This window comes from Neomonachus schauinslandi, chromosome 12, assembly GCF_002201575.2.
Source record: "Neomonachus schauinslandi chromosome 12, ASM220157v2, whole genome shotgun sequence".
Taxonomy (NCBI): domain Eukaryota; kingdom Metazoa; phylum Chordata; class Mammalia; order Carnivora; family Phocidae; genus Neomonachus; species Neomonachus schauinslandi.
Window position 1 is genome coordinate 73,277,821 of NC_058414.1, and position 27,170 is coordinate 73,304,990.

The 27,170-nt window shown below is 36.8% G+C and overlaps 1 protein-coding gene across 2 annotated transcripts in view; it reads left to right on the top strand.

Annotated features, from left to right (window-relative positions):
• Positions 1-602: 602 nt before the first annotated feature.
• The window catches only part of ST7 (suppression of tumorigenicity 7), a 184,514-nt gene continuing 157,946 nt past the window's right edge, over positions 603-27,170 (top strand). Inside the window, exon 1 of one of the 2 annotated variants that reach the window (XM_021699418.1) lies at positions 603-1,153. In XM_021699418.1, the coding sequence (XP_021555093.1) occupies positions 1,132-1,153 (22 nt within the window). In that variant the 5' untranslated portion in view covers positions 603-1,131. The remainder of the gene's footprint in view (positions 1,154-27,170) is intronic. The other variant, XM_044920175.1, reaches the window with a different exon arrangement.

The following is a 27,170-nucleotide window of genomic DNA, read 5'->3' on the forward strand; positions in this document are numbered from 1 at the left end:
AGCCTTAAAATGACTGAGTTACTCTAGAAAAGGACAGGAATTCTCATAAGGCAAAATGAAGAAAAATAAGGCCAAAGGAATGGGATAAGAGAAATATAAATTGATAATATATTCCTAGAGCTGTGGTTTTCACATTTGAATAACAGTTGCAACATAACTAATAAAGTAATTGCTAATATTTGAGAGCTCACTGTGTGCCAAGCAGTGTTCTACGCACTTACAATGTTATTTTTCTGTTAATATATGGGTATATTTGTGGGTATATTTTTATGTCCAGAATGTGTGTGCAATAGTATACATATTTTTACATAATTGTGATTGAGTGTACAGCCCTTCATCTGTCAGTGTAGCATAAGCATAGAGAAAAAACAATGAGTTCTGTAGTTATTTTTAAAGGTAGTTAATTTTTCTCGTTTCTGGTATTTTTAATTCCCTTGAAAAATTTCACTTGCTGCATAAAACCAAGAACCCCGATCTGCATGATATCTTTGTGGTTAGTTGCTGTAAAGCCAATATTTAAATTTCTTTGAGGTCTTTTTTAGTGCCTGGTATTACAGGATGAAGATCTCATCAGGAGGGTGAATATATATGTGGCTCTGGGTCTTGTGCATTTTGTGACAAAGGAATTCCCCTTTGAATCGCCTGCTCCCCTGAAGCCCCTGGAGCCTCTGGCTCAAGCAGCGCCGTTGGTCTGTGCAGTGTCTCTGACGTCATCGGTGTATGCATAAGCCCTGCTATTGTCTTACTGCTACAGCAGGGCTGGGGATTGCGGTATCCGCTGTTGCCGCTGCTCCCAGGCCTGCCCCTGCTGCTACCTAGTCCTGCCTCACTGCATCCCAGAAGAGCCACGTTGGCTTGCCTTTCCCTATTGGATTTTCAAAAGCAGCTCTTCGGTTTTTGTGCTGTAGGAGACCTTGCTTTTCAATCACACGGGAGAACACTGAAGCTTGTAAGAGGAGAATCTGGCAGCTGGACACAGCTTGGACTGCATTGTGTGTCTTCATGACCCCTACTGTGTAGCGGCTCATCTTTTCACTCTCACACGTACACTCTCCTCGATTTTATTTCCTTCCTTTTTTTTTTTTTTTTTTCTTTCTTCTAATTTTTTTAAAGCAGCCTCTGGAGCCAGCCATGTTTGGCACTGAATCTTCATGTAAGTAAATGGATCCCACTTCTTTGCTATTTAGAAATCTGTTTGCTGTCAAGGTTTCATTGGCTTGGACTTCATATCACTTTGCCTTAGGTCATTAACAGCCTTTGTATTTTGGCTCTGATTGCAAAGGAATTGGTCCCAGGGAAGGGACTCCTCCTTAACTGGGTTATTCATTCTTAAGGCCAGGGATGTCAGTGTGGTCAAAACCAGGCCTTCAAGAGGGAGGAGGGAGGAAGACAGGAATCCAGGCAGTCTCCCCAGAACATGTTAATTGATGGGATCAAGTCTGTCACAGATCTATTGTGGGTTCTATAATGGTCCTTAAACCTAAAGTAGAAACTGGGAGGATCTGAGATGATAGTGTTTATTAGAAAGGGAAAAAGGGTTTATAGTTTTTATCTAAAAGGAAAAAAAAAAGGTGTCATTACACCGTCTTCCTCCATATTTTTACGAAAGCATAGGAGTAGTCATTATATGCAGATTTAAAGAAAAAGAAATAAGCTTTATTGTAGAGATTTTTTTTTTTTTTTTTAACACAATGATTTCAGTGTTGATACGCTGGCTAGCGTCACAGTCTAGCAGCATCATATCTGTCTTAAAACTTATACAATAAAATTGCTTTGGTGCAGAGCAGGCCCTGCACAATGGGCTGGGCTGGACAGCACTTGTAGACAGCTACAATTGGTATTTAAAAAATGATGACCAGCCTGACTAATTGGAGTATTATTTAATGTTGGATGTGGAATAATAGAACTTATCCTTGCAGTCACACAGGCTTTGCAGAATATTTTGTCATTATCAAATAGCAATATCAAAATATCATTTGTCAATATTTTGTCATAAGCAAAGATGACAGTTAAGTATTTCTGAAGAGACTCAACCTGCTGGCCTAGAACATTAAAAATTGGCAAGATACCATCTTTGTGGGGAGAAGGGGGTTAGGGCAGGAATTTAGGAAATGCATTTCTTAAGAATTTATAGTCCGACCTTTTCTTTCTGATCTCAGGTGATTAGTGTGCCTATTTGTGTGCAGCTGATGATTGTTCTAGAATAGTTGTATTTCAAGAGAGCTTATAATCCTCAGTTTTTCTGTTTCTTGATTGTTTTTTTTTAAAGGATTGATTATTTTTGTTGTTTCACATAGAAGCTTCTCATTGCTGAAATTAACCACACCAATGAAGGTCAAGATAGAATAATAATGAGACATAATGTTCCCTTCAGCATATGATAATATTATTTTCTAATAATTTAAAAATGTTTTTTGAATTCACTTAATGGTACATCTGGAATTATTGTCACCCAAGAAATAGGAACAGATTATTAAGTGGCAAAGACTTTCTACAGTTTCCTTTTAGTAATGGAATTTTGTTGATGTAGGAGCCTAGGTGTGGACAAATCTACTGAAGGAAAATTAGTCTTATTACTTTGTTTAGCTGAAAATAGAAGTTGAAACTCAGTGTGGGAGTCTTTGGGCTCTTGGATTAGGGACTCTAACAATGTCTGGCCAGGTTTGCTAAGCAGATACAGCCTTTCTTGATTATCAAACCTGATCTTTTAATAATGTCACCCATGTGCTATGTTGTATGTTTGAAAACTGCTGGTTGCTTTTGGTCTCCATAGCTACCAGATTACTGAACAGACAATACCATTCAGAAGACCATCATGCAGATTTTTGACTGTTTTTTTTTTTTTTTAACCTAATTGAGTATTAAGTTTTGCTTCTTACTTATCACTAGAAGACCACAGATAGGTTTGTATTGGCAGTGATAATCATTAAATGTTGAGAAAGGACTGCCTTCTTTTGATAAGGAGATGCCTTAAATCTATACTCAGAGTTTAGACAAGTGTATTTTCTTTCTGTTTTGAGGCATAGCTTTCTAGGCCTTTAATTTCTGCCTTTTGGAGGCTTTATAGGCTGAAACTGTCTATATTTAGAATATTCAGAAAAATAAGTCACATTTCAAGTTCTAATTAGTTCAGAAGGGATCCTCAAAACCAACTAAGACATTCTCACTGAATTTTTATAATAAATACTTGTTTATCTACCCTGTGTACAATATTGTGCTAGATCCTGGAAAGTTCATTTTTTTCTAACATTCTGATTTCATTATTATTTTTGATTTCTGGTTGTAGTACTTTGCTTGTATTGGATGCTTTTACTTTTTAAATTGAAGTATGGTTTACATAGGATAAAATGTGTAAGTCAAAGTATGCAGCTTGGTAAATTTTTGTCTATGTTTATACCCATGGAACCACGCCCCAGATTAAGATACAGAATATTTATATTGCCCTAGAAAGTTCCTTTGTGACGACCTTTCCCAGTCAAAAGGAAATCACTATTCTGACTTCTTTTTCTTTTCTGCTTCTTTTAGAGTCACATGTAAATGGCCCTTGTAAATTTTCTCTCTCCCTTGCTTTTTGCCTGTAAGAGAAGGAAATGTCAATGTCCTCGTTTTTTCAAATACTAGAGTAAGTTGATTTTATGTTTCAGACCTTTGTAGTCAGGAATTTTTAGTAGCTGGTATCACGTCATAACATGTTCTGTGTCACTAAAATAGTATTGCTCCATTTAAATACTAAAAAGACCCCTCCCCTCCAGCACACACGTACAAAAGCCTTAAAAATGTCAAAAAATTTACTTGGAAGAGTAGACACTTGTTCTTCAAAGTTAAAGACTTACATAGCTAAGGCATCAGAATTAATAAATGCTCTTACATTGTTTTAGTGAATATCTTCTGATAGCATTCTAGTGAATATCTTTAACAGTGCCAGTCTCAGTTTTTCTGACTTAGTGGATCTGAATCTCCTTGGTTGTGTAGATTGGCTACTGTCTATTTTGGGCCCACTTGGAATGCAAGTGTTCTATGTTATATGTGGATGAATCCTTACAAAGCAGGAAGTGTAGCTTCTGTAGCTCTGTTACCATCTTGAAGTATTTCACTGAGCTTTTCCTTTACTGAAATTTCCCATTCTAAAAATGGGAGTAGTATGTCTGCTTTTTATCTGCTTTGAGGAAATGCAATTTTAGTTTCTGTGGTCAGAATAATTTAGGCTTAAGAAAAAAGTACTATCAGTAAAGTTTTGTTGAGGAAAGTAGTCATTAAAATGCATATTTTTGGTACTTAATTTGACTTAATGATCTTTTAAAATCAATAAATTGAATTCTACAAAAATTTGAAAATTTTACTTTTCTTTTAAAGTTTTATAAAGGGACAGAAAAATTTCATCTTTTCTTTTAGTGGAATCAAGAAAACTGGTTTTGTACTGCTGTCATTTGGTTACATCCTTCTTGATAAAGCCAGTTATTCTCCAAAGTGTAAATACTTCAAGTACAATGATCATTTTTTTCAATTAGCATTTATCTGGCTCCATCCTCCTTCTGTCTCCCCTCCCATGTTTAACTTTTTCAGGCCTCAAGGGTACCATTTAAGGTGTGCTGTGGTGGGAATTGTACTCTGGTTTAACACATTAATATGTCTTCCAAAGAACCTGCCTCATTAGTCCAGTGAAGAGAGCAATATCTTACCTTTTGAGAAACAGCATGCCTCTGGGCAAATAATGTCATTTAATGCCTCCTTCCAAAATTTTGTTATAGTTGTAATAAATTGAAAAGAACATGTAGTGCATCTGTGGAAGGGAAAAAGAAATAACTAACGTGCCAATAAAGCGGTAGGATTTAGTGAGCTTAGTGGTGATGGGGAAATGATGGATGTGTGTGTCAGGATGTCAGTTCTCTTGAGCTCTGGTGTGGCTGTCCCTGCCATTGTCTGGATGCCCACATCACCCTGAGTAGGTAGCTAGGTGCTGGAAAGTATTTGGGATACATGTGATGCCCCATGTGGTTTATCTTTGATGGACACCAAAAGTTCAGCTGCTGCCCTTTGTTTTCATTACTGATGAATGCATTAAGTTGGAACTGACAGCTTCTCAGTTTTAATAGTGAGTGTGGTACCATGTTTCTAAGAATAATGTAATTATCTCAAATTTTGAGCCATTGTGTGGAAGATAGTCAAAAGAATATACTCTAGCAATATTAGGTCACCAAGAAACTGTACAATTAAACAGGCATCTCTTTGATAGAGAAACAAATGAGTCACACTCCTTTCTTTACATGCATTTCAGGGCCATTCTTGATAACCAGTCATACGTGAGATTAAACTTGGGTCTATTGTTTTGGTGTAATTTCTGTGAATCAGTTGAGATGTTAATAGTTACCATGTTCATTCAAAAATGGCTATTCACAACTGGACCATGTTTCAAAATAAGTCCTACTTCTTATTAAATAATTGTGTCAGAGTACTATTTTTGCTGTTAATATGTTTGACATTCTAGTACTATATTTTGTTTTTCCCTTTATTAGTTTTTGTCATATGGAACAAGATAATATAGGAATACAGCCATTTCCTTTTCCTACAGCTTTAACTGGCTGTTAGTACTTAGCTGCATTGGATTTTAGATGCTTTCGTCTTACATAAAGCAAAAGTACAAATATTTATGTATACACATAAAATCTTACCTCTAAGTCAGCACTCAAGCAGTGAGTATAAAAGAAAAATATTATTCTGCATGACTTCAGATAAGTAGAATACCACAGACTGCTAATGTCACAAATATGGGAAAATAATTATAGATAACAGAGATTTATGTTGGGACATGGTCATCAGGAGCCTGGGAAAGCTAAATAAAGCTCATAAAACATTTGACTTGTTTTGCTGTATCATCTTTTTTTTCCTTCTGACAATATAAGTTCTGATGTGAAATTTCCTTTTGGGTTTCTTGCCTGTTAATAGTTGACATTGTAATTTTTAGTATCAAGAAAATATTTTAAACTAAATAAGATAGAAACACATTTTTCTTCTGGATATTTATATACTTATTCTGCTAATACAGAAATGGAATAAAGATACCCAGTAGTTATTTTTAAATTCTCAGATTATTTATTTTCACTTGAATATTGGTGTCCCTAATTGTTAGTCTATAGTTTGTCCAGCAGAAATTACACATGAGTTTTCAGTGATCTGTTGTTTTCATTGTCACAATGGACCAGATTCATATCCTGTATAAACCATGGGGAGTCTATGGGGAAAAATGACCATATATGGAAACTTTCCCCATAGACTCCCCGTGGAGTTACACAGGATGTGAATAGGATTCATTGTTGTCATGGATTCTGAGTTGGAAAAGTCACTTACTAATGTGTAATTTGAACAATAATAATAGTCATTACATTAAATTATGTTCAAATACTATTAAATTTTCAATATAGGACTATATGGAGCACAAGAATATGAATTGCCATTTTAAAAATTGTTTTTCAAAGAGTATTGCTATTCCATCATTTTTTTCCTAACAAATATAAAGCATTTATTAACATGTTTATTAATATGTTAATTAGGAAATACACAAATTTTGAATTATTTACAGGTCCTGTGATGTAGTCATAATTGCTGTGCTAGAATAGTAAATTATAATATTTTATGGAGATTTTGCTTGTATTAATAATGGATTCAGGTAATTGTGAACTGAAAGATGAAGATACAGTTTAATACATGTTGTAAAAATGGCAACAACCATGTGCCAGGTTCAATGACTTAAGTGCAGATACTCTGGTGCTCGATTGCTTGGATTCAAATCTTGGCTCTACTACATTCTACCAGGGTTTGGCCACCTATCATCCAAGCTCTTCTGGCCCAAAATATGGCTTATCCAATGAACTCTTGGTATTAGGGGATCTTGATGTTAGGGGAATCTCCTTTTTTGGACCAGGACATTTGTACCAAGGTAGCACTTATCAGGGGTTATCTGTGGAGAGTAGACTTCAGCAGTGAGAAAGACTGGCTAAAGAAAGGGAAATATCACTTTGTAAGACATGTAAGTTCTTTCATGGAAGTCTTTGAAGGGACTTAGTGGGAGATCTGAAGAGAGGAGACTGCATGAAACTGGATGAAACTGGTCAGAGTTGGCAAATGCCCAGGTATTTCTCACTAGTGTTCACCCCCCATGGCAGGCATCGCTAATTGGTCAAGTACTCTTGGAGGATTGGATTAAGCCACTAAAGTTTGGCATGTTTTCCTCTTAAAACACTTTATCTGTGCAACTGTTTTCTACATTAGTGTGAATCATAGTCACATATCTTGCAAATAATTACTGAATTAAGAAAAAATTAAGAATCTTAGGAGTTATGGTAATATCCCTTTAGATATAAAATAAACACACCGTTCTGTGACTCATTATGGTTCTCAGAAATATCAATAAGTTAATGATTCAGAGCCACCACTGGTCTCTTTTGAATGAAATTTATATCAATTTAGACCTATCCCCAGAGTGTGGGAGGGTACTTATCATATACTAAGCACTCATTCTTTAAAATTTGAATCTGCTGCAGCTTAAGGTAATATTATTGAAAATATGCTGTGTGGGCTTTATAGGATGTTAATATTGAGTTTAATTAAATATTCTAGGCTAAGGAGTGTATTACACCTAAGTGGCACATATTAGAAACATCCGAGTCAATGACTCTTACCTGTCACCTTTTGGAGCAGGAGCAGGTGACACAGCAGAATAGCATATGGATTTTTATTATTAAGCCCATATTTGTTATAGGTAAACTGTTATATACTGATACTTAGTTATATATTGATAGCTGACTACATTTCACCTAAGTTCACTTATTTTTTAAGATTATTAAGTAAAAATAATGAAGTATTATAATCACCAGTTTATTTACAGCATGAAAACTAAGACAAAGTACCCCGAAACATAGTGGCTTAATATAAGCATTTATTATTATAGTTCACAGTTCCATGGATTGGCCGTACCCAGTGGTGGTTCTCTTGTGGGGTCTCTAATGCAGTTGCAGTCAGATGTCTGTTGGGGCAGCAGTCGTCTGAAGTTTTACCTGAGCTGGAGGTTCAGGATAGCTCTCCCACATGGATATCAGTTGAAGCTGACTGTTGACTTGGGGTTCAGCTGGGGTTGTAGGCAGGTATGCCTATACTTGGCCTCTCCATGAGGTTCAAGTTTCTAATGGCATGGTGCTAGGTTCTCAGAGGAAGCATCCCATGTTGGAGCACTCTAAGAATCCTAGGAGGAAGCTGCAAGGTTTCTTATGACCTAGTCTTGGAAGTCTCAGGAGCCACATCCACCATATTATATTGGCTAAGCAAGTCACCAGGACAAGCCCAGATTCAAGGTGAGGGGGAATTAGACTCCTTCTCTTGGTGAAAGAATGACAAGGTCGCATTGCAGAAGAGCAGGTAGGATGGAAAATAGTGTAGTGGCCATCTTTGGAAAGTACAGTTTGCTACAAGTAGTTTCTAAACTCTGTTCCATGAAGTTGGTTCCGCAGAGTGCTGCTGGGCTTCTCTAAGTCAGGGGTCTGCCAATTTTTTCTGTAATGGGCAGTAGTGAATATTTTAGACTTGTGGACCATACAGTCTTTTTTGCAACTATTCAACTCAGCTGTTGTGGCAAATAAGCAGCCATAGACAAATGAGTGTGGCTGTATTTATGAACACAGAAATGTGAACTTCATATAATTTTTACATACCAAAAAATGCTTTTCTTCTTTTATTTTTTTTCCCCTAACCATTTAAAAATGTTAAAAAAAACCCACATTCTTATATCAAGGGCTATAAAACCAGGTGGTAGGCAGGCTTTGGTCCATGCGCTTAGTTCAGTGACCCTGCTCTTAATATTTGATCTGAATTTCCTTTTTAATAACTGCAAAACTAAAACAAAAACAGATATATTCACATATTAAACATAACTACTTTTAAAGTATAGGTACGACTGATAGATGAACTTATGTTCTCATTGGTTGATTTTTTTTTTAAATGTTATAAATTTGAACTTATAAATGTAGTCTGTTTTACATATTGGGCTCTTACATAATACTTTGTTTGAAAAAAGATTGTGTTAAACATGAGTGAGAGAGGGGCGCCTGGGTGGCTCAGTCAGTTGGGCGTCTGCCTTTGGCTTAGGTCATGATCCTCGGGTCCTGGGATCAAGTCCCGCATCAGGCTCACTGCTTTTCTCCTCCCTCTGCCGCTTCCCCTGCTTGTGCTGTCTCGCTCTCTGCCAAATAAATAAAGTCTTAAAAAAGTGAGTGAGAGAAAAAATAAAAGACAAAATCCTATGATGTTTGAAGGCTTTAATTTTAGTCTGTTATCAGAATAACATTAGGTGACAAAAGTAAGACAGGATATAGAGACTGTGTGATTAAATTTCACAAATATTTATTGAATGCAGAGGATTAGCGTGTGATAAGAAATAAGAGAGCCAAAAGCTTTCCAGAAATTTAAAGTTCAACTAGATATGGGGGGTGAGGCCGTGGGAGAGGGAGAACAGAGAGGTTAATAATACTAAAATTATATTTCTCATTCAGTTAAAACAGTGTAGATGAGATTATTTTTGATACTAGTGCCCATGGATCAAAGAAAAAAATTGGTTCTCATTGGAATTGCCATTGTATAATATGCCAAATATGACAAGGGAAAACAGTTTTTTCTTTAAATAATTTTATTGAAGGACAATTTACATATGATAAAATGTATCCATTTAAAGTGAACAGTTTGATGAATTATGGCAAATATACATATGTAACCATCCTTATCATTACAATCAAGATAAAGAACATTTCTGTAACCCTAAAAAGTTCCCTGTGTCACTTTGCAGTCAATTTCCAAATCTCTAGAATTTTATATAAATGGGAACATACAATGCATACTACTTTTGTGTATAACTTCTTTTGTTCAGCATAATGTTTTCAGCCATGTTTGTGGCAGTTGGTAGTTCATTTCTTTTTATTACTGAGTAGTAGAAATAACAATTGGCTCAGCCATATGCCTATTGATACTGAGTTGTTACCTGTTTTGGGTTCTTACGAGTAAAGCTGCTATAATTGTACAATTCTCGGAGTGGACATATGTTTTCTTTTCTCTTGGGTAAAGACCTAAAAATGCAAGTGTTGAGAAACTTCCAAACTGTTTTCCAAAATGATTATATATTTTTTTACATTCCCATCAGCAATATGTAGGTGTTTAGTTGCTTTATATCCTTGACAACCCTTGGTATTGTCAGTCTTTTTAATTTTAGCTAATTTAGTGGATGTGTAGTGATAAGATTTTGTGATACAATGTTAATTTGCATTTCCCTCATTCTTAAAGATGTTAAACATCTTTTCATGTGCTTATTGGCCATTGGTATGTCTTCACTGATGAAGTGTCTGTTCAAGTACTTCCCCCATTTTAAAAATTGGGTGTTTGTCTTATTGAGTTTTGAGGGTTCTTCATATATTTTGATACAAGTCCTTTGTTAGATATATGTATTGACACTATTTTCTTTAGCTAATAGCTTTTAGTTTTAGTAACGATGTTGTTTTTAATTTTGATGAAGTCCAGGCTTTCAGTTTCTTGAGTCAGATAGGGCACGTATTGAATGGAGCCCTGGGTGTTACACGCAAACAATGAATCATGGAACACTACATCAAAAACTAATGATGTAATGTATGGTGATTAACATAACATAATAAAATAAAATCAAAAAAAAAAAAAAGAAATGTTTGCCTACCCAAGGTTGTAAAGATTTTTTCCTTACCTTTTCTCCCAAATGTTTTATATGTTTTGCTTCTGTGTGTATTATGACCTATTTTGAGTTAAGTATCATATATAGTTTGAAGTAAAAGTGGACATTCATGTTTTCCACCATGTTTTGCTTCTGTGTGTATTATGACCTATTTTGAGTTAAGTATCATATATAGTTTGAAGTAAAAGTGGACATTCATGTTTTCCATTCAGTTGTTTCAGTACCATTTCTTGAAAAGACAATTCTTTCCTCATTGAGTTGGCAACTTTATCAAAAAAATCAATTGACCTATATTTCTTGTCTCTATATTTTATTCCAGAGATCTATATGTTTATTCTCAGGCCAATAGCATAGTCTTGATTGCTATGGCTTTATCATCACTTTTGAAATCAGGTAGGGTAAGCCCTCCAGGTCTGTTCTTTATCAAAATTGCTTTGGTTATACTTGATCCTTTCATATACATAGAAATTTAAAAATTTGCTTGTCAGTTTCTGCAAAAAGTCCTGCTGGGATTTTGATTGAAAGTATGTTTTAATCTAGAAAGCAATTTGGGAATAGTTGACATTTTAACAGTATTGGGCTTTCCAATTCATAAACATGGTATCTCTGTCCCTTCATATAGTTTAGTTTCTCCCAGCAATGTTAAAATGAGTTATGAAATTAAAAGAATAGTTTTTTTTTTTCTTTGATAAAAGAATGCTTACCTGGAGTAGAGTAACTTATCTCACCCACTGAATACAAGTTCCTTGGGAAAGTAGAGTAAAATGTAAAAGTGGTGGTATTAGTAAAATGTCATTAATTTGAATTTGGAGGACTTATTTGAACTTCTGAAAACATCTTAAATAGCCTGAAAAATGAAACTTCACAAAGCAAATGTTGCCATGAAGAAGTCTTTTGGGGGTTTAACAACTAGGTAAGAATGGTTTGTACTCAGAATACTTAAAATTATGTTCATGTAGGGGCGCCTGGGTGGCTCAGTTGGTTAAGTGACTGCCTTCGGCTCAGGTCATGATCCTGGAGTCCCGGGATCGAGTCCCCACATCGGGCTCCCTGCTCGGCAGGGAGTCTGCTTCTCCCTCTGACCCTCCTCCCTCTCATGCTCTCTGTCTCTCATTCTCTCTCTCTCAAATAAATAAATAAAATCTTTAAAAAAAAATTATGTTCATGTAAAATGCTTTTATAGTCCCCACCAAAACATTTACTCTCTCAACAAGATAAACTATATTTCTTCCTCTTGTTTTTATATCTTAGGAAATCACTTTACTATATTTTAGAAGTAACTTCACTTCAGTTTTTGCTGAAATATTCACAAATTTTTTAGTTAGAAGGATCTGAACTTATGAATTTTTATATTTGGAAACAGGATCTCCCTTCTTATGAAACTGGTCCTGTGGTCCTGTTGAGTCATCGGCCTTTTTATGAATCTGATAAATCTATGGATTCTTATGATTTCAAGAGACTTAAACTAGCCTTTCTCCAAAAACAGATTCAGGTTGGCATTTGTCACCTTTAAAAATTAAATTGAGCTGGAATTAACTTTATTTAAGAACCTTTTCTAATTATCATTAGTTGTGATAATTTCCAAAAGTCTTTAAACTTCATAAAGCCAGATTTGATAGAGATTGAACTGACTTGAAATAGCATGCTATATATATATATATATATATATATATATATATATATGCATTATAAATACGAATCTATAAACATTTATCTGATGTCTAAAGCGACTAACATAGTTAGTTAGAACATAGTTCACTGTGTTGCCTTGGGCATCTTCTTTTTCAGCTTCAGTTTATTCATATTAAAATGGGGATAATAGATTACCTCATGAGACTGTTGTAATGCTCTAATGAAATAGGTAGGTAGGACGGCAAGCCCTTAATGACACATGATAAGTAATCAATAGTTTAATTATTATAAAAGTTTTCCATACCAGAAACACTAGATGTATATTTGTAGAATGTAGAAAACACTACATGTATATTTGATAGAAGATCGAGTATAATCAAGGATATAATGATAGCATCAAATGCATACAAATTGAAAATAATGAGGAAAAAATTGTTTTAAATGGAAAAACTTTTTAGTTTGGTCCTTGCCATCTGGTGGTCTACATTCAAGATGAATGAAATTATAACTCATGCATATATACTTTATTTACATCAATACTGATTTATATAAATGTTTTTACACATGCACATTTACATGTGAGGAGTCCTTTTCTTCTCTTTGCATCCACGGTCTTCTCACTTCTAGTATTATTCTCTTGGGTTTCTGTAATAGTCACCTTAACTTGTCTTCTTAGCTCCCCCTATTCTATACCTAGATCCATTCTACAGGTGACTTTTTGCCCTTTAAAAAAAAAAAAATTGAGATCTAACTACCCTACAGTGAAAGACACAGATATTAAATGTTCAGTTCCATGAGTTTTGACAATTTCACACATTCCTGTAAGCACCACCCACATACGATACAGAGCACTTCTGTCACTTCAGAAAGTTCCCTTGTGCCCCTTCCAGTTTCCCTCCTTATGACGTAATGATTTTCTGATTTGTATATTTAGGATTAGTTTTACTTTGGACTTAGTATATATGGAATTGTGCTATTTGTATTCTTTTATGCCAGCTAGCTTTTCAATACCCAATACCTGTTCAAAACACTCTCAAGAACTCTTCATTACTTTTTGAACTAAATATGAACTTTTTGCCCAGGTGTTCAAAGCTAGCCACCATGTGGTCCCTACTGTCCTTTCCCAGCTTAACTCCTACTACTACCCCCTGCATGTTATATTTGCTTTTTCCTGACTGCCTTTTCTCATGGAAGGCCTTCTATTTGGATCTTACCCTTATTTCCAGCTATTCAAATCTCAACTACTCTTTCAGTCTTTGAAGTTCCTCTCAGTTACCAGTTACTCCATGACTTTCCCTGGTCCTCCTAATGTGATTCTCAACAACCTTTTTTTTTTTAATCATCCCTTGCTCATCATCATCATCATAGATATTCCTTTTATACACAAACAATTATTTTCAACCCCTTTTCCAAAGTCATCATTCGCCTGTTACCCCCTCTCCCACCCCACCCTTATAATCACTGTTCCCTACTGAAAAGCATCACACATTTTGAATACATTGTTGCACTTTTCTTTTTTTTTAAGATTTTATTTTTAAGTAATCTCTACACCCAACATGGGGCTCAAACTCACAACCCCTAGATCGAGAGTTGCACACTGTACTGATTGAGCCAGCCAGGTGCCCCACCTTGTTGTACTTTATAATGCAAGGTGCATGGTTCCTGGTTTGCATGCTTTGGAGTCTGACTTTCTGGGTTTGAATCCTCACCCTTGCAGCTGTGTGACCTTGGGTAGGTTAACTAACTTCTCTTCATCTCAGTGTATTCTCTAAAATGAGCATATATATATATATATATATATATAGTACTATATCATGTTGAGTTTTAAATGCCATAAAATGCTTATGAATGTTACCTTTTATTAGGTATTATTATATTAGAGTCTTTGATGTTATTGCCTTATCCTTCCAATTGCATTGCATTTTCCCTTGGACTTGGGAAGTTTACTCGTCTTTCGCTACCAAACTAAATATTAAAGGTAATTTGTCCATTTAATAGTTTTTTATAGGAAAGTCTATGATGTGTTGGGAAGAGCTATTTAAAGACAGGACATTGGTGGTTCTGGGTTTTATGCTTACTTCACCTAATACCTGTGCTTAATCTCATTTCTCAGTGTCTTGCTTATTAAATACAATAATGTCAGTATCCAGCTCTTTGTTGAGGAAAATGTGGAATTCATACCTTTGTAGTGGTACCATATTTTAACTTATCTCAAGATTGATTTTTAAGGAGAATCTTTTAAATACAAATAATATTCCCCAGTTTATCTGGTTTTATGTGTTTGTATTTTTGTTTGTTAGATTTCCTTAAAGTCACACATATCTGTAATTCTTTCTTTTAAAGCTTTATGATACTTCTATGTAGATGCTGCAGCAAGTTACGCGTTATTTAATCTCCGTTTAATTCGGTTAAATGGCATTGATAAAGTCTTCTTGATTCTTAGTGGGGTGCACAGAATTATCACTATTTAAGGAGGATTAATAAAGAAATAAAAGACCTATGAGTTTGCTTTTGGATTTGTTTCCTTTAGGTTTTATACCAGCTTGTTTCAGAGATGTTTTTGTTGGCTCTCTAAGGGCAAGAGTCAGCATTCCCACTGCACCCAGTAATATGTATCCGTATTATGAAAGACTTTTACTGTGTTGTTGCAGCATGCCTAGTTTTCCTTCAAGCTTTCACTAAGCGAAGACTCTGTGCCTACCTTTGATTCCATGCAGAGGATTGGAGAGAGTTGGGTTTTTTAGATATAAAGTACCTAGGTCTCTGAGTCCTTGGATCTTCATCTGCTGGGTAGTCACCAGCTGCACACCTGACTATAGTCCATTTGTTTTTAATACGAAATTGACCTTTTCCAGGCTCTCTTGTTGAGGAAGTTGGAGTCTGCATAACACCAGCTGTGTGTCGTGTGAGAATGGAACAATAAGTCAGGGATGCAGAGTACGCCTCGCCTTTGTTTCCTGAAATTGTGCATTGATTTCTTTTGTCAGTAGAATATTTCAAATGAATGAAAGCAACATTTTCTATTTTTAGGGATTTTTTTGTGGGGGGAGACTTCTTTAAAAAGCAAATCATTCAGGGGCGCCTGGGTGGCTCAGTCGTTAAGCGTCTGCCATCGGCTCAGGTCATGATCCCAGGGTCCTGGGATCCAGCCCCGCATCAGGCTCCCTGCTCTGCAGGAAACCTGCTTCTCCCTCTTTTACTCCCCCTGCTTGTGTTCCCTCTCTCACTGTGTCTCTCTCTGTCAAATAAATAAATAAAATCTTTAAAAAAAAAAAAAACAAATCGTTCATCTGCAAATTCAAATTTTATTCAGTATATCCAGTTTGCTTAAAGTACATATATATTAGAAATTTTAACTTTCCTTCAGTTTCATCATTTTCAAACCCTTTCACTTCACAGCAACTTGATTATTTAAAGCTGTTTTTTAGACTTTTTCTTTTTAATAATTGAAATATCTCCATTTTAACCACTGCTGCCAGCATGAGAATAGCTTTTTCATAAATATTTTCAGAATTTTCTCTACTTGACAGTTTTAAGCAGTATAAAACTGGACTGTGTTTATAGAGTTAATTTTTCCTTTCCTTTGGTGTTGAATGTACTCTTAATTTGTAGCTTCAAAAAATTAGGGTTAGCCTATGAGTAAATTCTTTTTTTTTTTTTAAAGATTTATTTATTTATTTGAGAGAGCGAGAATGAGAGAGAGTACATGAGAGGGGGGAGGGTCAGAGGGAGAAGCAGGCTCCTTGCTGAGCAGGGAGCCCGATGTGGGACTCGATCCCGGGACTCCAGGATCATGACCTGAGCCGAAGGCAGTTGCTTTAACCAACTGAGCCACCCAGGCGCCCAGCCTATGAGTAAATTCTTTGTAGAATAAACAATCCTCAAAGAATTTGCTAGTTTAGGATCTAATATGAACAACCAGATGACTGGGAATTTTTGAGATACATACAAAGAAATATATAGCTTCATGCCTATATCATAAATCATTCTGGAGGTTTCTTAGGATATAAGCATTAAAAGCCCGAGATAGTGGTTTTTCTTTTTCTGACCTGGACTGCATTTGTGGAGGTCCCATGCTGAGAAGTAAAATAGTTACTTTCTATTTAAGAAATCTCTGTGGGAATGGTTTATTATGGTTTGGGAAGCTCATTCCACACACGAAGCCTTGATTTTCCTGTGTTTTATTAGACCTCCTTACTCCTGAAGCACTAAAATTTCTGTTTTGCCTTTCACGCAGTGAGCCACCTCCCTATTAGTGAACAGCACTCTGTGGCTGTCCCACTCCATCGATGATCGGTGTCAGCGCAAATGATGCAGTATATTTTATCATTTGTATTGTATAGGGCCCCCCCAAAATGTCATGTCTGGAATGAGGGACAGTGTACCATTTATCATGAATCAGTAGAATCTGGATAGGAAATTACTGGGTATTTTACTCCTTTTGCTGACTGGACTTTTTTTGCTTTTGAAAATCTGTAGTAGAAATAAGGCTAAAGTAACAGCTGTGCTAGATTTTGTACTTAGTTTCCTTCCCAGCCACTGTGAAAATGAGATAATCATTTAAGCCGCCTTTTCCGAGAATCCTGTTGAAACAGAAAAAGGAAGTGGGGCCAGGAGCCTTTAGGTGGCAGTTATGTCTTTTCCTGGGGCAACCATCTATCACATTCATACACTTTTGGGTTTGGATGCCCATTTTGTATTCTGAAACAGTGGTTGCCTAATAATAAAATGCCCTGTATCGGGTGGGAAAACCCCAATTACTTGACTCTTCCAACCCAGTCTCCATTTAAAATCCTCTTCTACTGACAGGAATGGGTGATGATACTAGTGTCAGGCTTGTTTTTCATGCCAGCGTTTAGCACTTCAGCCTACAGGCCTGTTAGACTCTTACAAAATTCAGCAGGTTGCTTCGTATGAAGTCTCTGCCTCCTCCGAAGCACGTTGAAAGCTGTTGGTTGGCTCCAGGCACGCTGGCAGTACCAAGTGGAGAGAGCAGTCCGGCCCCGAACAGCAGCTGTGGAGCCGCGTGGGCAGCCTGAGCGGTTGCCTGGGCCATGCTTGCTGAGGCAGCCTTGCCCCCAATGCTGGTATTTTATGCTGGTGATTAGAAGAATTTGGCATTTGGGAGCAAGGTCCTCTGACCTTGTATTTTGTATGAAAACACAAAGCGTTGCCTTTCTATGTTACACCCTTACTGTACAGCACTACCACCAAAGCTTCCTGAGGAGAGCCAATTTTAAGAAGAAGAGGCAAAGATTTTATGATGCCGTTTAAACTGAGCAAGGCACTCAGATGTCATGGATTAGAATGGGTGGAAAACAGAAAATCCTGTGGTAGAAGACTGATCCAGAAAAGTTAATACTAGCCTCTGACCAGCACCTCTTGCGTTGACTGGACAGTCTCTTTCAAAATAAGGATGATCAGGGTGGCTCAGATGGTTAAGCGTCCGCCTTTGACTCAGGTCATGATCCCAGGGTCCTGGGATCGAGTCCCACATCAGGCTCCCTGCTCAGCGGGGAGCCTGCTTCTCCCTCTGCCTCTCTGACTCTTATGGATAAATAAATAAAATCTTTAAAAAAAAAAAAGAATTTTTATCAAAATAAGGATGATCGAATGCTATAATCTTTTCAAATTCTCCTATTGGAGATGGAAGGAATATTTTATTCAATTTTCAGTAAACTATTAAAATTATCTGTTACATATCAGCATACTGTATTGCACTTAAAGATTTTTAAAAAAATTGTTCTTATGTTCCCTGGGGGTTTTTACTGCTTCTGAATGTGAGAGGGAGAGATCACATGAGACTTTTAATTATATGGCAAATAGCATAATCTTGAATTTCATGAAATTATTTCTAGGTAGAGTTGACTCCAATATCTGATATTAGAGTTTAGCCGATCACTGCCCAACATTTAAGTTTGTCAAGTTGATGGTAAATGGTTGCTTTGGGAAATAATTTACTACAGTAGGCTTCTGGGGGACATTAGTCTATACAGGAATGAGAATGACCCTAGACTGTACTGAAATAGTTATTTCAGATACTTGGGCTCTGTGTGTGGAGATTTTGAGGGGAGATATTTTTGATAAAAATATTTAGTGCCCTATGTTCTTTAAGGGGGGAGGGGCAATGGTGGGAGAGAAAAGCCTGGATTTTCTATCACTATAGCCTTAAGTGGAAAATACTTGACAGATGCTAGGTGCTGAAAAGGGAGATCTAATGTGATAACTCCTCTGTGATTTACCTGGAGTCTTCTTCATTGCTAATGATCATTCTTAAACTTGGAAAATAGTTCTAATATACTAACTAGAGGGGACCACAGCAGATGGTAGGGTTTGACAGTTGCTATTGCTGAAAAAGACTTAACTCACTTTGGTTCCTGTATTAATCTTTGCTGGCCAGTTTTAATCCTCCTTGTAAATAAGACTTTCCCCTAGTGAGTATTGATTGATACCTCATGACATTTTTATTTTTCAAAGTTAGGGTGAGAGCTATTTTTAAAACATGAAACCATTTTAATCTTTTGACATCTGAAATAACATGTTGTTTCCATAACACACCAGAGTTCATTTTCACTGTAGACATTTTAAATAATACAATTGGTGAAAAAAGGGAGGGAGAAGAAAAAGAAGGTTCTGAATTTTGGAGTCAGATAGACTTGGGATTGAATCTTTGTTCTGCCTTCTACTGGGCAAGTAATCTTTGGTAAATTTGTAATCTTTCAGTTGAGGACAACACCTAGCCCATGCTGAAAGGGTACATGTAAATGGCTTAAAACAGTGCTCCACATATACTAAGTGTTGAATGGGTAGTTATATAAGTATAGATACAAACCGGCATGTATTGATTGAGCACTTACAGGGCAGTGTACTGAGAGATTTATACTATACATAGATGCACAGATATATATAAAGGGCTATGTGCATGTGTGTGTGTGTGTGTGTGTGTAAAATCTAGTGAACATTCCCAACTGTCTTTAAGGCATACGTCTTTAATAAGATTTCAAATCCTTCCACTTAGTGATAACTTCCCTTAATCTGTTTTAACATAAAATAGTCTTTGAGTGTACATATAAAAGGATGTCATTTTGTAGATACTACTTTGCAGTCTGCTTTTTTCTCACTTAACAATATTTTATTTTGCCACAGTATTTTTTTTAGGATTTATTTATTTGAGAAGAGAGAAAGAGAGAGAATGTGCATGCACAAGCAGGGGGAGGGGCAAAGGGAGAGGGAGAGAGAGAGAATCCTCAAGCAGACTCCCCTCTGAGCTGGGAATTGGTATATATTTAAAAGTATCTTTGTATAAATTCAGAAGTTATAAAGTCATGGAAGAATGCAATAATATTCACTTTCTTTTGTATAAGAGAAAGCTTTTAATTTTATTTTTAAAAATTAATATTTTTGTGTGTGTGTAAAAGGTGACTGAAATGAATCTCTCCTCCCTATTCCACACCTGTGCAGATGCCAGGGGGTGGTTGGGACCTTTGGTTAGGCTGTGATCCTGGTGAGTCGGGCTTGAGTTCAGTTTGGGCCAGTTGGCCCTCCTCTTTATAGTCACGGACCACACTGCTTGCCCCACAAATCATCCTGCAAAGTTTGGACAGTGGTCATAAGGGAAAGAATCTGCCATGGGAGCTAGAAGAGCCCAAGAAGTCTCATCAGTAACATGCTTGCACATAGAAACCAGGTCATTTTAAGAACTTCACACATGGTCAGTTGGTGAGTAAGTATATATTTACTCTGCACAGAAAATCCCCTCTCTGCATGGCATACTTAAACTGAACAGGTTGCTTCGTCTCTAGGGAATGGTTGTAGGTAACTTTATTTTAAAGATTGGAATCTTAATCTACTGATCCAATTCATTTCTTTCCAAGTGGGTCTGGGTTTGTCACTATGGAGTGCTGATAGGTACCCAGTTACGTTTTGGGAAACCATCACTGGTAGAAAATGTTGCTGATATATATAGACTTTCATATTTGCATTTAATAGAGCTTATGCAGTAAGATAGTTGTCAAAAGCATCTACAATTAACTGAATTAATCCAGTGTCTTGAAGAATATTTTTCTCTAGTTTCACTCTATAAAACTTAGTTCATGGAATTATACACACAAACCTTCTTATTATTCATCTTTTTTTCCTCTTCTCTTCTTCTCTCCTCCCTCCACCATCTACTCCCTTTTCTCTGGATTGAGGCAGAGTTATCTTCGATAGAAGATGCTTTCTGGAATATTCAGCGATTTCTCTGGAGAAGTCTTCAGAGGCTTCACTAGTGAGCAAGGAAGCCTGGGTGATGTGTGTATAGATGTATTAGTTGATTTTCATTTAAAGGGCTTAGAAATGTGTCATCCTGAAATAAAGGATTGAATTTCTACTGCATATTCATTTATTTCTACATTGAGGATGAGTGTGATTTTAATAGGTGAGGAAACAGGTTATTCATTGCAGATTCTGCTATTGCTGGAGTGTTCAGCTTTTCTCCTCCAGTGAAGCTTAGAGATGTTTATGTGCCAAGGATTCTCATTGCATTATTACTCTCTCCCCATGTATATCGTCTTTTAAAAAGATCCTTTTTCTCATATATAAATGCTCCTTCTGTCTGCATGCATACATATGTTCCCATTTTCCTAAAATAGCTGGATAGGCTATTTCAGCAAAGCATCTTTGCCTTAAAGAAAAATAAGAAAATCGCTTTCCCTAAACTGCATGCCCTTGCCTGTGGTAAGCAGAATAATGATCTCTAAAGATGTCCATGTCCTAATTTCTAGAACCTGTAGATATATTACTTTAAATGGCAATGGGAAATTAAGGTATTAGATGGAATTAAGGTTGTGAATAAGGTGACTTTAAAGTATAGAGATTATCCTGGATTATCTAGGTGGCCACAGTGTAATCACAATGGTCCTTAAATGTGGAAGAGGAAGGGGGTGCCTGGGAGGCTCAGTTGGTTAAGTGTCTGACTCCTGATGTCAGCTCAGGTCATGATCGCAGGGTTGTGAAATCAAGCCCCATGTTGGGCTTTGTGTTGAGCGTGGAGCCTGCTTAAGACTCTCTCTCCCACTCTGTCTTCCCCCACTCCCCTGCTCGTGCTCACACGCTCTTCTATCTAATAAAATAAAAAAATGTGGAAGAGGAAGGCAGAAGAGGCCAGAATAATGTGATATGAGAACAACTCAACCTGCTGTTGCTGGCTTTGTAGATGGAGGAAGAGGGCTGTGAGCCAAGGAATGTGGGTGGCCATATGTAACCTTTCAGAAATAATCTTGCATAATAAATGCATGTATATATTTTCTCTTCCTTTTATTTTACACAAATGGGAGCCTTTTATCCATAGTTTTATATTCCTTGAGTTAATTGCTTTTTTAATCAAATGTTGAAAAAAGATGTAGAGACTTACCATTTACATTGATTGCATTCTTTTTAAAAAAACAGCGTTTTAAAAAAAATTCCTTTATATGACTGTACCACATTTTAAACAGTCCTCTCTTGATGGGCTATTAAGTTGTCTTTAGGTTTGGGTATTGTAAGTTGTCTTAATCCATTTGGGTTGCTGTATTAAAATACCATAGACCTGGGTTGCTTATAAACAACAGAAATTTGTTTCTCGCAGTTCTCGAGGCTGCAGAGTCCAAGATCAAGGCACTAGCATGGTTGGATTCTGGTGAGGACCGGCTTCCTGGTTCATAGATGCCATCTTCTTGCCATGTCCTCACATGGCAGAAGGGCAAGGGAGCTCTTTGGGGTCTATTATATAAGGGCATTAATCACTCATGAGGGTTCTGCCCTCATTAACTAGTCCCTTCCCAAAGGCCCTACCTCCAAATACCATAATCTTGGGCATTAGGATTCAACATTATAAATTTTGTTAGGGGGGATGCCAGCGTTCAGTTTATCGCACAAGTTGTCGTGAGTATGCACAAGTATGTTTGCAACATAATTTGCCCAAAGTGGTATGGACGGATAAGTTCATGAATTTAAAATTTTGATGATTGTTTCAAAATTACTCTCGAAATAGCCTATCCAATGTATACTCTGTTTTGTAGCTTCTGTCTATGCTAGATGGTACCTTGATTTTTAGTCAGGGTAAAGTGGAAAGTGTAAGACACTAAGAGATAGAGATCAGACAGAGTGACACTCTCTCTGTTCCCTATTAAATACAATGACAAACATTGTTTTCTAATTGCCAGCCTTGACTTTCGCAGATGATCCGGGTCTTAGAGCCAATGTAGTTCCTTTGGCAGTAACGAGAGTGGGGCAGAAGTTGGAGTACTCCTGTCCTACAGCATAGTGTGTGGGATGATTGTGCAGGTCTTAACAGAGGGGAGGGAAGGCAGTGTGACATCTGGCCTTGCATTTTCCCTTGTTTGGGATACTGATGGACCTAAGAACATGGTATTTAGCTAGCATATGTGAGTCCTGCATGTAGTTCTTCTGCTTTGGAAATGTATAGCCCATCTCTAGGAGATGCACAAGACCTTAGTATATTTTAATTTTTCAGTAATAAATAAGCTGTTGTCTCATGATCAGGAAAAATTGTATAGCACTTTCAGGGGCCATGGATATGGAGTCTATGACATTTTTTCCCAAGTCTTTCATAAGATGTCACCAACAATCATGTACAAAGATACCTGTTCACTTCACTTTCACCAGTGCTGTGTATGAACAAACTTTTAAAAAAAATGACAATTCTCTCACTTCCTGTGATGTTAGAAAGATTACATAGTTATCTTATCTATAAAACGAGGGTAATAGTTCATAGGAAGCATAATAATTTTATATAATTATCTTTGTCAATCTGATGCGTAAAAATATCTCATTTAAGTATGTTTAATTATGAATGAGGTTGAACATTGTTAAATATATATAAAATTGGTTTTAAATTGATGTATAATTGCTTATTTTACATTAAGAAAGTTAATCTTTTTTTCTGCCATATATTTTGCAAATAAAATTTTCCAGCTTGTCATTTGTCTTTTGTCTTTATTCATGGTATTCTTCTCTCATGCAGATATTTTATTTTATTTTTTTAATTTTTTTTTTTAAAGATTTTATTTATTTATTTGACAGAGACAGAGATAGTGAGAGCAGGAACACAAGCAGCGGGAGTGGGAGAGGGAGAAGCAGGCTTCCCGCTGAGCAGGGAGCCTGATGTGGGACTCGATCCCAGGACCCCGGGATCATGACCTGAGCCGAAGGCAGACGCTTAACGACCGAGCCACCCAGGCGCCCTCATGCAGATATTTTAAATATTTATGTAGTCAGGCTTACAAATTTTTTGTTTATGTGTCTTGTTTTGTTTCTTGCCTACAAAGGCCTTTCCTTCTCCAAGATTTTTAAAAAATTATTAAAACCTCCCATATTTCCTCCTAGGACTTTTACACTTTCCTTGTTTACTTTTGAAATTTTGATCCACTAATGGATTTTTTTCTTTTGGAGGAAAACTTTGAGTAATTAAATATTAAAATGTGATTTGGCATAATCTTATAGGGCCTATATGTTGAATATATATTTTAGCCTGGTGGTTCCATTCAGGTTATATTCTTTCATGAATGTTGGTAATTAATAATTTTTTTTGGTTTTGAAGTTTTCAGTATAACTGTTAAGGGTGGGATAAGTAATGTTTTGAACTATCATTGCAACATGCAAAACAATTCACATTTTTGTTTTAGAATTATCATAGTAATCCATAAAAAATTAGACATTCAAGAATGAGTTAACTTCAAAGCATCACAAAACACATGCTATTAATAATCAATTTTGGAACACCTTGCTGTTGTCTTGCTCTACTTCCTCGTGTCTGATTATAGCAATTTGGGGAGGAAATGTATTCAGTCTTAGTAATTTTTTATTTTGACTTAAGCTTCCCAGTGGGGGAAATAAAGATGAATTATTTATGCTTTATAGTTTTTGAGTTGTTGTCTGAAATTGGTGTTGATAAAAATAGTGACTAATGAAGCAAGCATTGGTATGCATTGCTGGGGTGTTTGAGACTTTTCCTTTTCAATTTTTCCATTGTGGCCTAACAAAATTCTGTTCTACTTGAAGAAGTCATATGTTTAAGACAAATTAAATTTTAGGGGCGCCTGGGTGGCTCAGTCGTTAAGCGTCTGCCTTCGGCTTAGGTCATGATCTCAGGGTCCTGGGATCGAGCCTCACATCGGGTTCCCTGCTCAGCAGGGAGCCTGTTTCTCCCTCTCCCACTCCCCCTGCTTGTATTCCCTCTCTCACTGTCTCTCTCTCTGTCAAATAAATAAATAAATAAATAAAATCTTTAAAAAAAAAACAAATTAAATTTTAAGGTCAAGAAAATTAAACATATATTGATCTTGATTAAACATATATTAAACATATCTTGATTAAACATATATTACTTCCGTGATAACTGCCTCGTATTCCCAGGTCAACAGGACCTCTCAGAGGAAGCCAGAGCGTTTCCTGTGTTTAATTGCCTTTAGTCAATGAAGGCTTGTCATGAGTGAGTTTCTAAAGGGAGCCTGACTTTACCTCCCAAGATGAGGAAGTGATCGTCTACACCATCATTATACATATATTTGCTATTTATTGAAGTCACTCAGAATATTTTGCCAATTTTATTTTAGTTCTTCAGATTTTAATATTAATACTATTATTTTTTTAAGTCCAAATCTTGCAAATAATACCATCATACCCCTGTGATAGAGCAAATATTATTCCCCTTCACAGTTGCAGAGATTCCAGTCTAGTGAGCATTAGTGCCTGTTTTGCTTGGGATGTGTTTCTTAAGTTTGTAGCCAGTTTTGCTTAATTACGTTTACATTTCTAGGGTTAAAGAGGCTTTGTGAGGACAATAGAAAACCACGCTTATCAGTGAGGGCTAAAGTACATTATCATACTCTGCCTCTGGACCACCTCTGCTTCTTGTCATTATTTAGTTTTCAACATATATTGTTCTTTTGGAGTGCACAGCCCTGGGATGGGTGCTTAAGTGCCTACCTTTCCCCTTCTCTCTTAGATGTCGTCTTTCCTTGGCTTCATAAGGAAAATAAAGGGGATTGTTGCAGTTTTGATTCATGTGTCTGATAGAACTTTTCATTTTAGGGGAAGAAATAAGCAGGCATGAGGGAGGTGGAAGAAATGGAAAGAGGGATAGAGGAACCTTTCTTTCTAGCAGAACAGATTAGCTAAAACCACTCATTTGTTTAAAAACCGATAAACCCAATACCATTTGAAAGCTTGACATGTACCAGGCACCGTTTAGGTGCTTTGTGTTCTTAATTCATTGAATCCCAAATGTAGGTTTTATTATCCCATTTCACACAGGAGGAAATAAATTCAGAAAAGTGTTTTTGGTTTTTTTGGGGGGGGGGTGGGTAGGGGCAGAGGGAGAGGGAGAGAGGGAATCTTAAAGCAGGCTGTATGCCCAGCATGGAGCCCGATGTGGGGCTCGATCTCACAACCCTGAGTTCATGACCTGAGCCGAAATCAAGAGTCGGTTGCTCAATGGACTGAGCCACCCAGGAGCCTAACCAGAGAAGTTTTAAAGAAGCTTGCCTAAGGTCATACAGTGTCAGGGCCAAGAACCAAATCCAGAACTCTATGACTCCAAAGTTAATGTTGGTTTATCCATCTATTTCTTATATCTCTAAATACCATTTATATGCAGACATCTCCCAAGTTTTATCTCTAGATCTCTACACTTAGTCTGGACCCCTCTAGTTTAGATCCCTAGTCTAGTCTAGACTTCTCTGAACTCTAGACCTGTTCATCCTGTGGTTTACTCAGCATCTCCACTGGGATGGCCCATAAATACATGTAACTCAACACATACCCAAACTCCTGATTTCTAGGGCGTCTTCCACTTACTATTCACCAATCTGTTTTCTCCTCATATCATAACTGCTCCATCCTTTCAGTTGCTCAGGGCAAAAATTTCTTGAAGTCATCCATGACCCCTTTATGTTCTTACTCTTCACATGCATTCTGTCGAGAAATCTTGTTGATTTTACCTTCACAATTTCTGATACCATTTTCTGCCTGGATTATTGGAAAGGTTTCCTGGCTGGTGATCTCACTTTCAGCCTTGCTTCCCAAGTCTATTCTAAACACATCAACTCAAGAGAGAGTCTTTTCAAACAACAGACTTCTCTCCTGCTAAACTCCCCAGTTTCCTCACCCTCAGAGTAAAAAGCCTTATGGGATCTGGTTCCGTTAACCTCTCTGATCTTATCTTCTATCACATTCCTTCTTCCTGGCCACACAGGACTTCTCACTATCCCTTTAATACACCAGGCACACAGCTGCCTTAGGTTTTTTGTACTTTATGTTCCTTCTTTCCGGAATGCTCTCCCTCCAGATATCTGCATGGCTCACCCCCTCTTTTCCTTCAAGTCTCTGAGCAAATGGTACCTTCTCAGGGAGGCCTACCATGACCACTCCTCTTGCTCGCACTCCCCATCTCCTAACCCTGTTTAAATTTCTTCCACTGCACTTACCACCTTCTAATAGATTATATAATTTCTTTATTACTGTGTATTTTCTGTTTCTCCTACCTTCTGATCTCCTCCCAACTGAAAGCTCCATACTGGCAGGGAGTTTTTGGGGGGCTGGGGCCCTGCGTTGTTCATTTTGTGTTCCTAGCAATTATGTCAAGGCCTGGCACATCATTGATGATTAGTAAAATCTGTGGAATGAAAACATTTATTCACAAACATGGATGAAGCCCTGTGCTAAGAGTAAGGAATATAGGGACCTTTCCTGGCTCTTAGATTTTTAATTGACTACACTCGTTTGGGATTTCTACCTGTCAGTTAAAGGGAAATCAAAT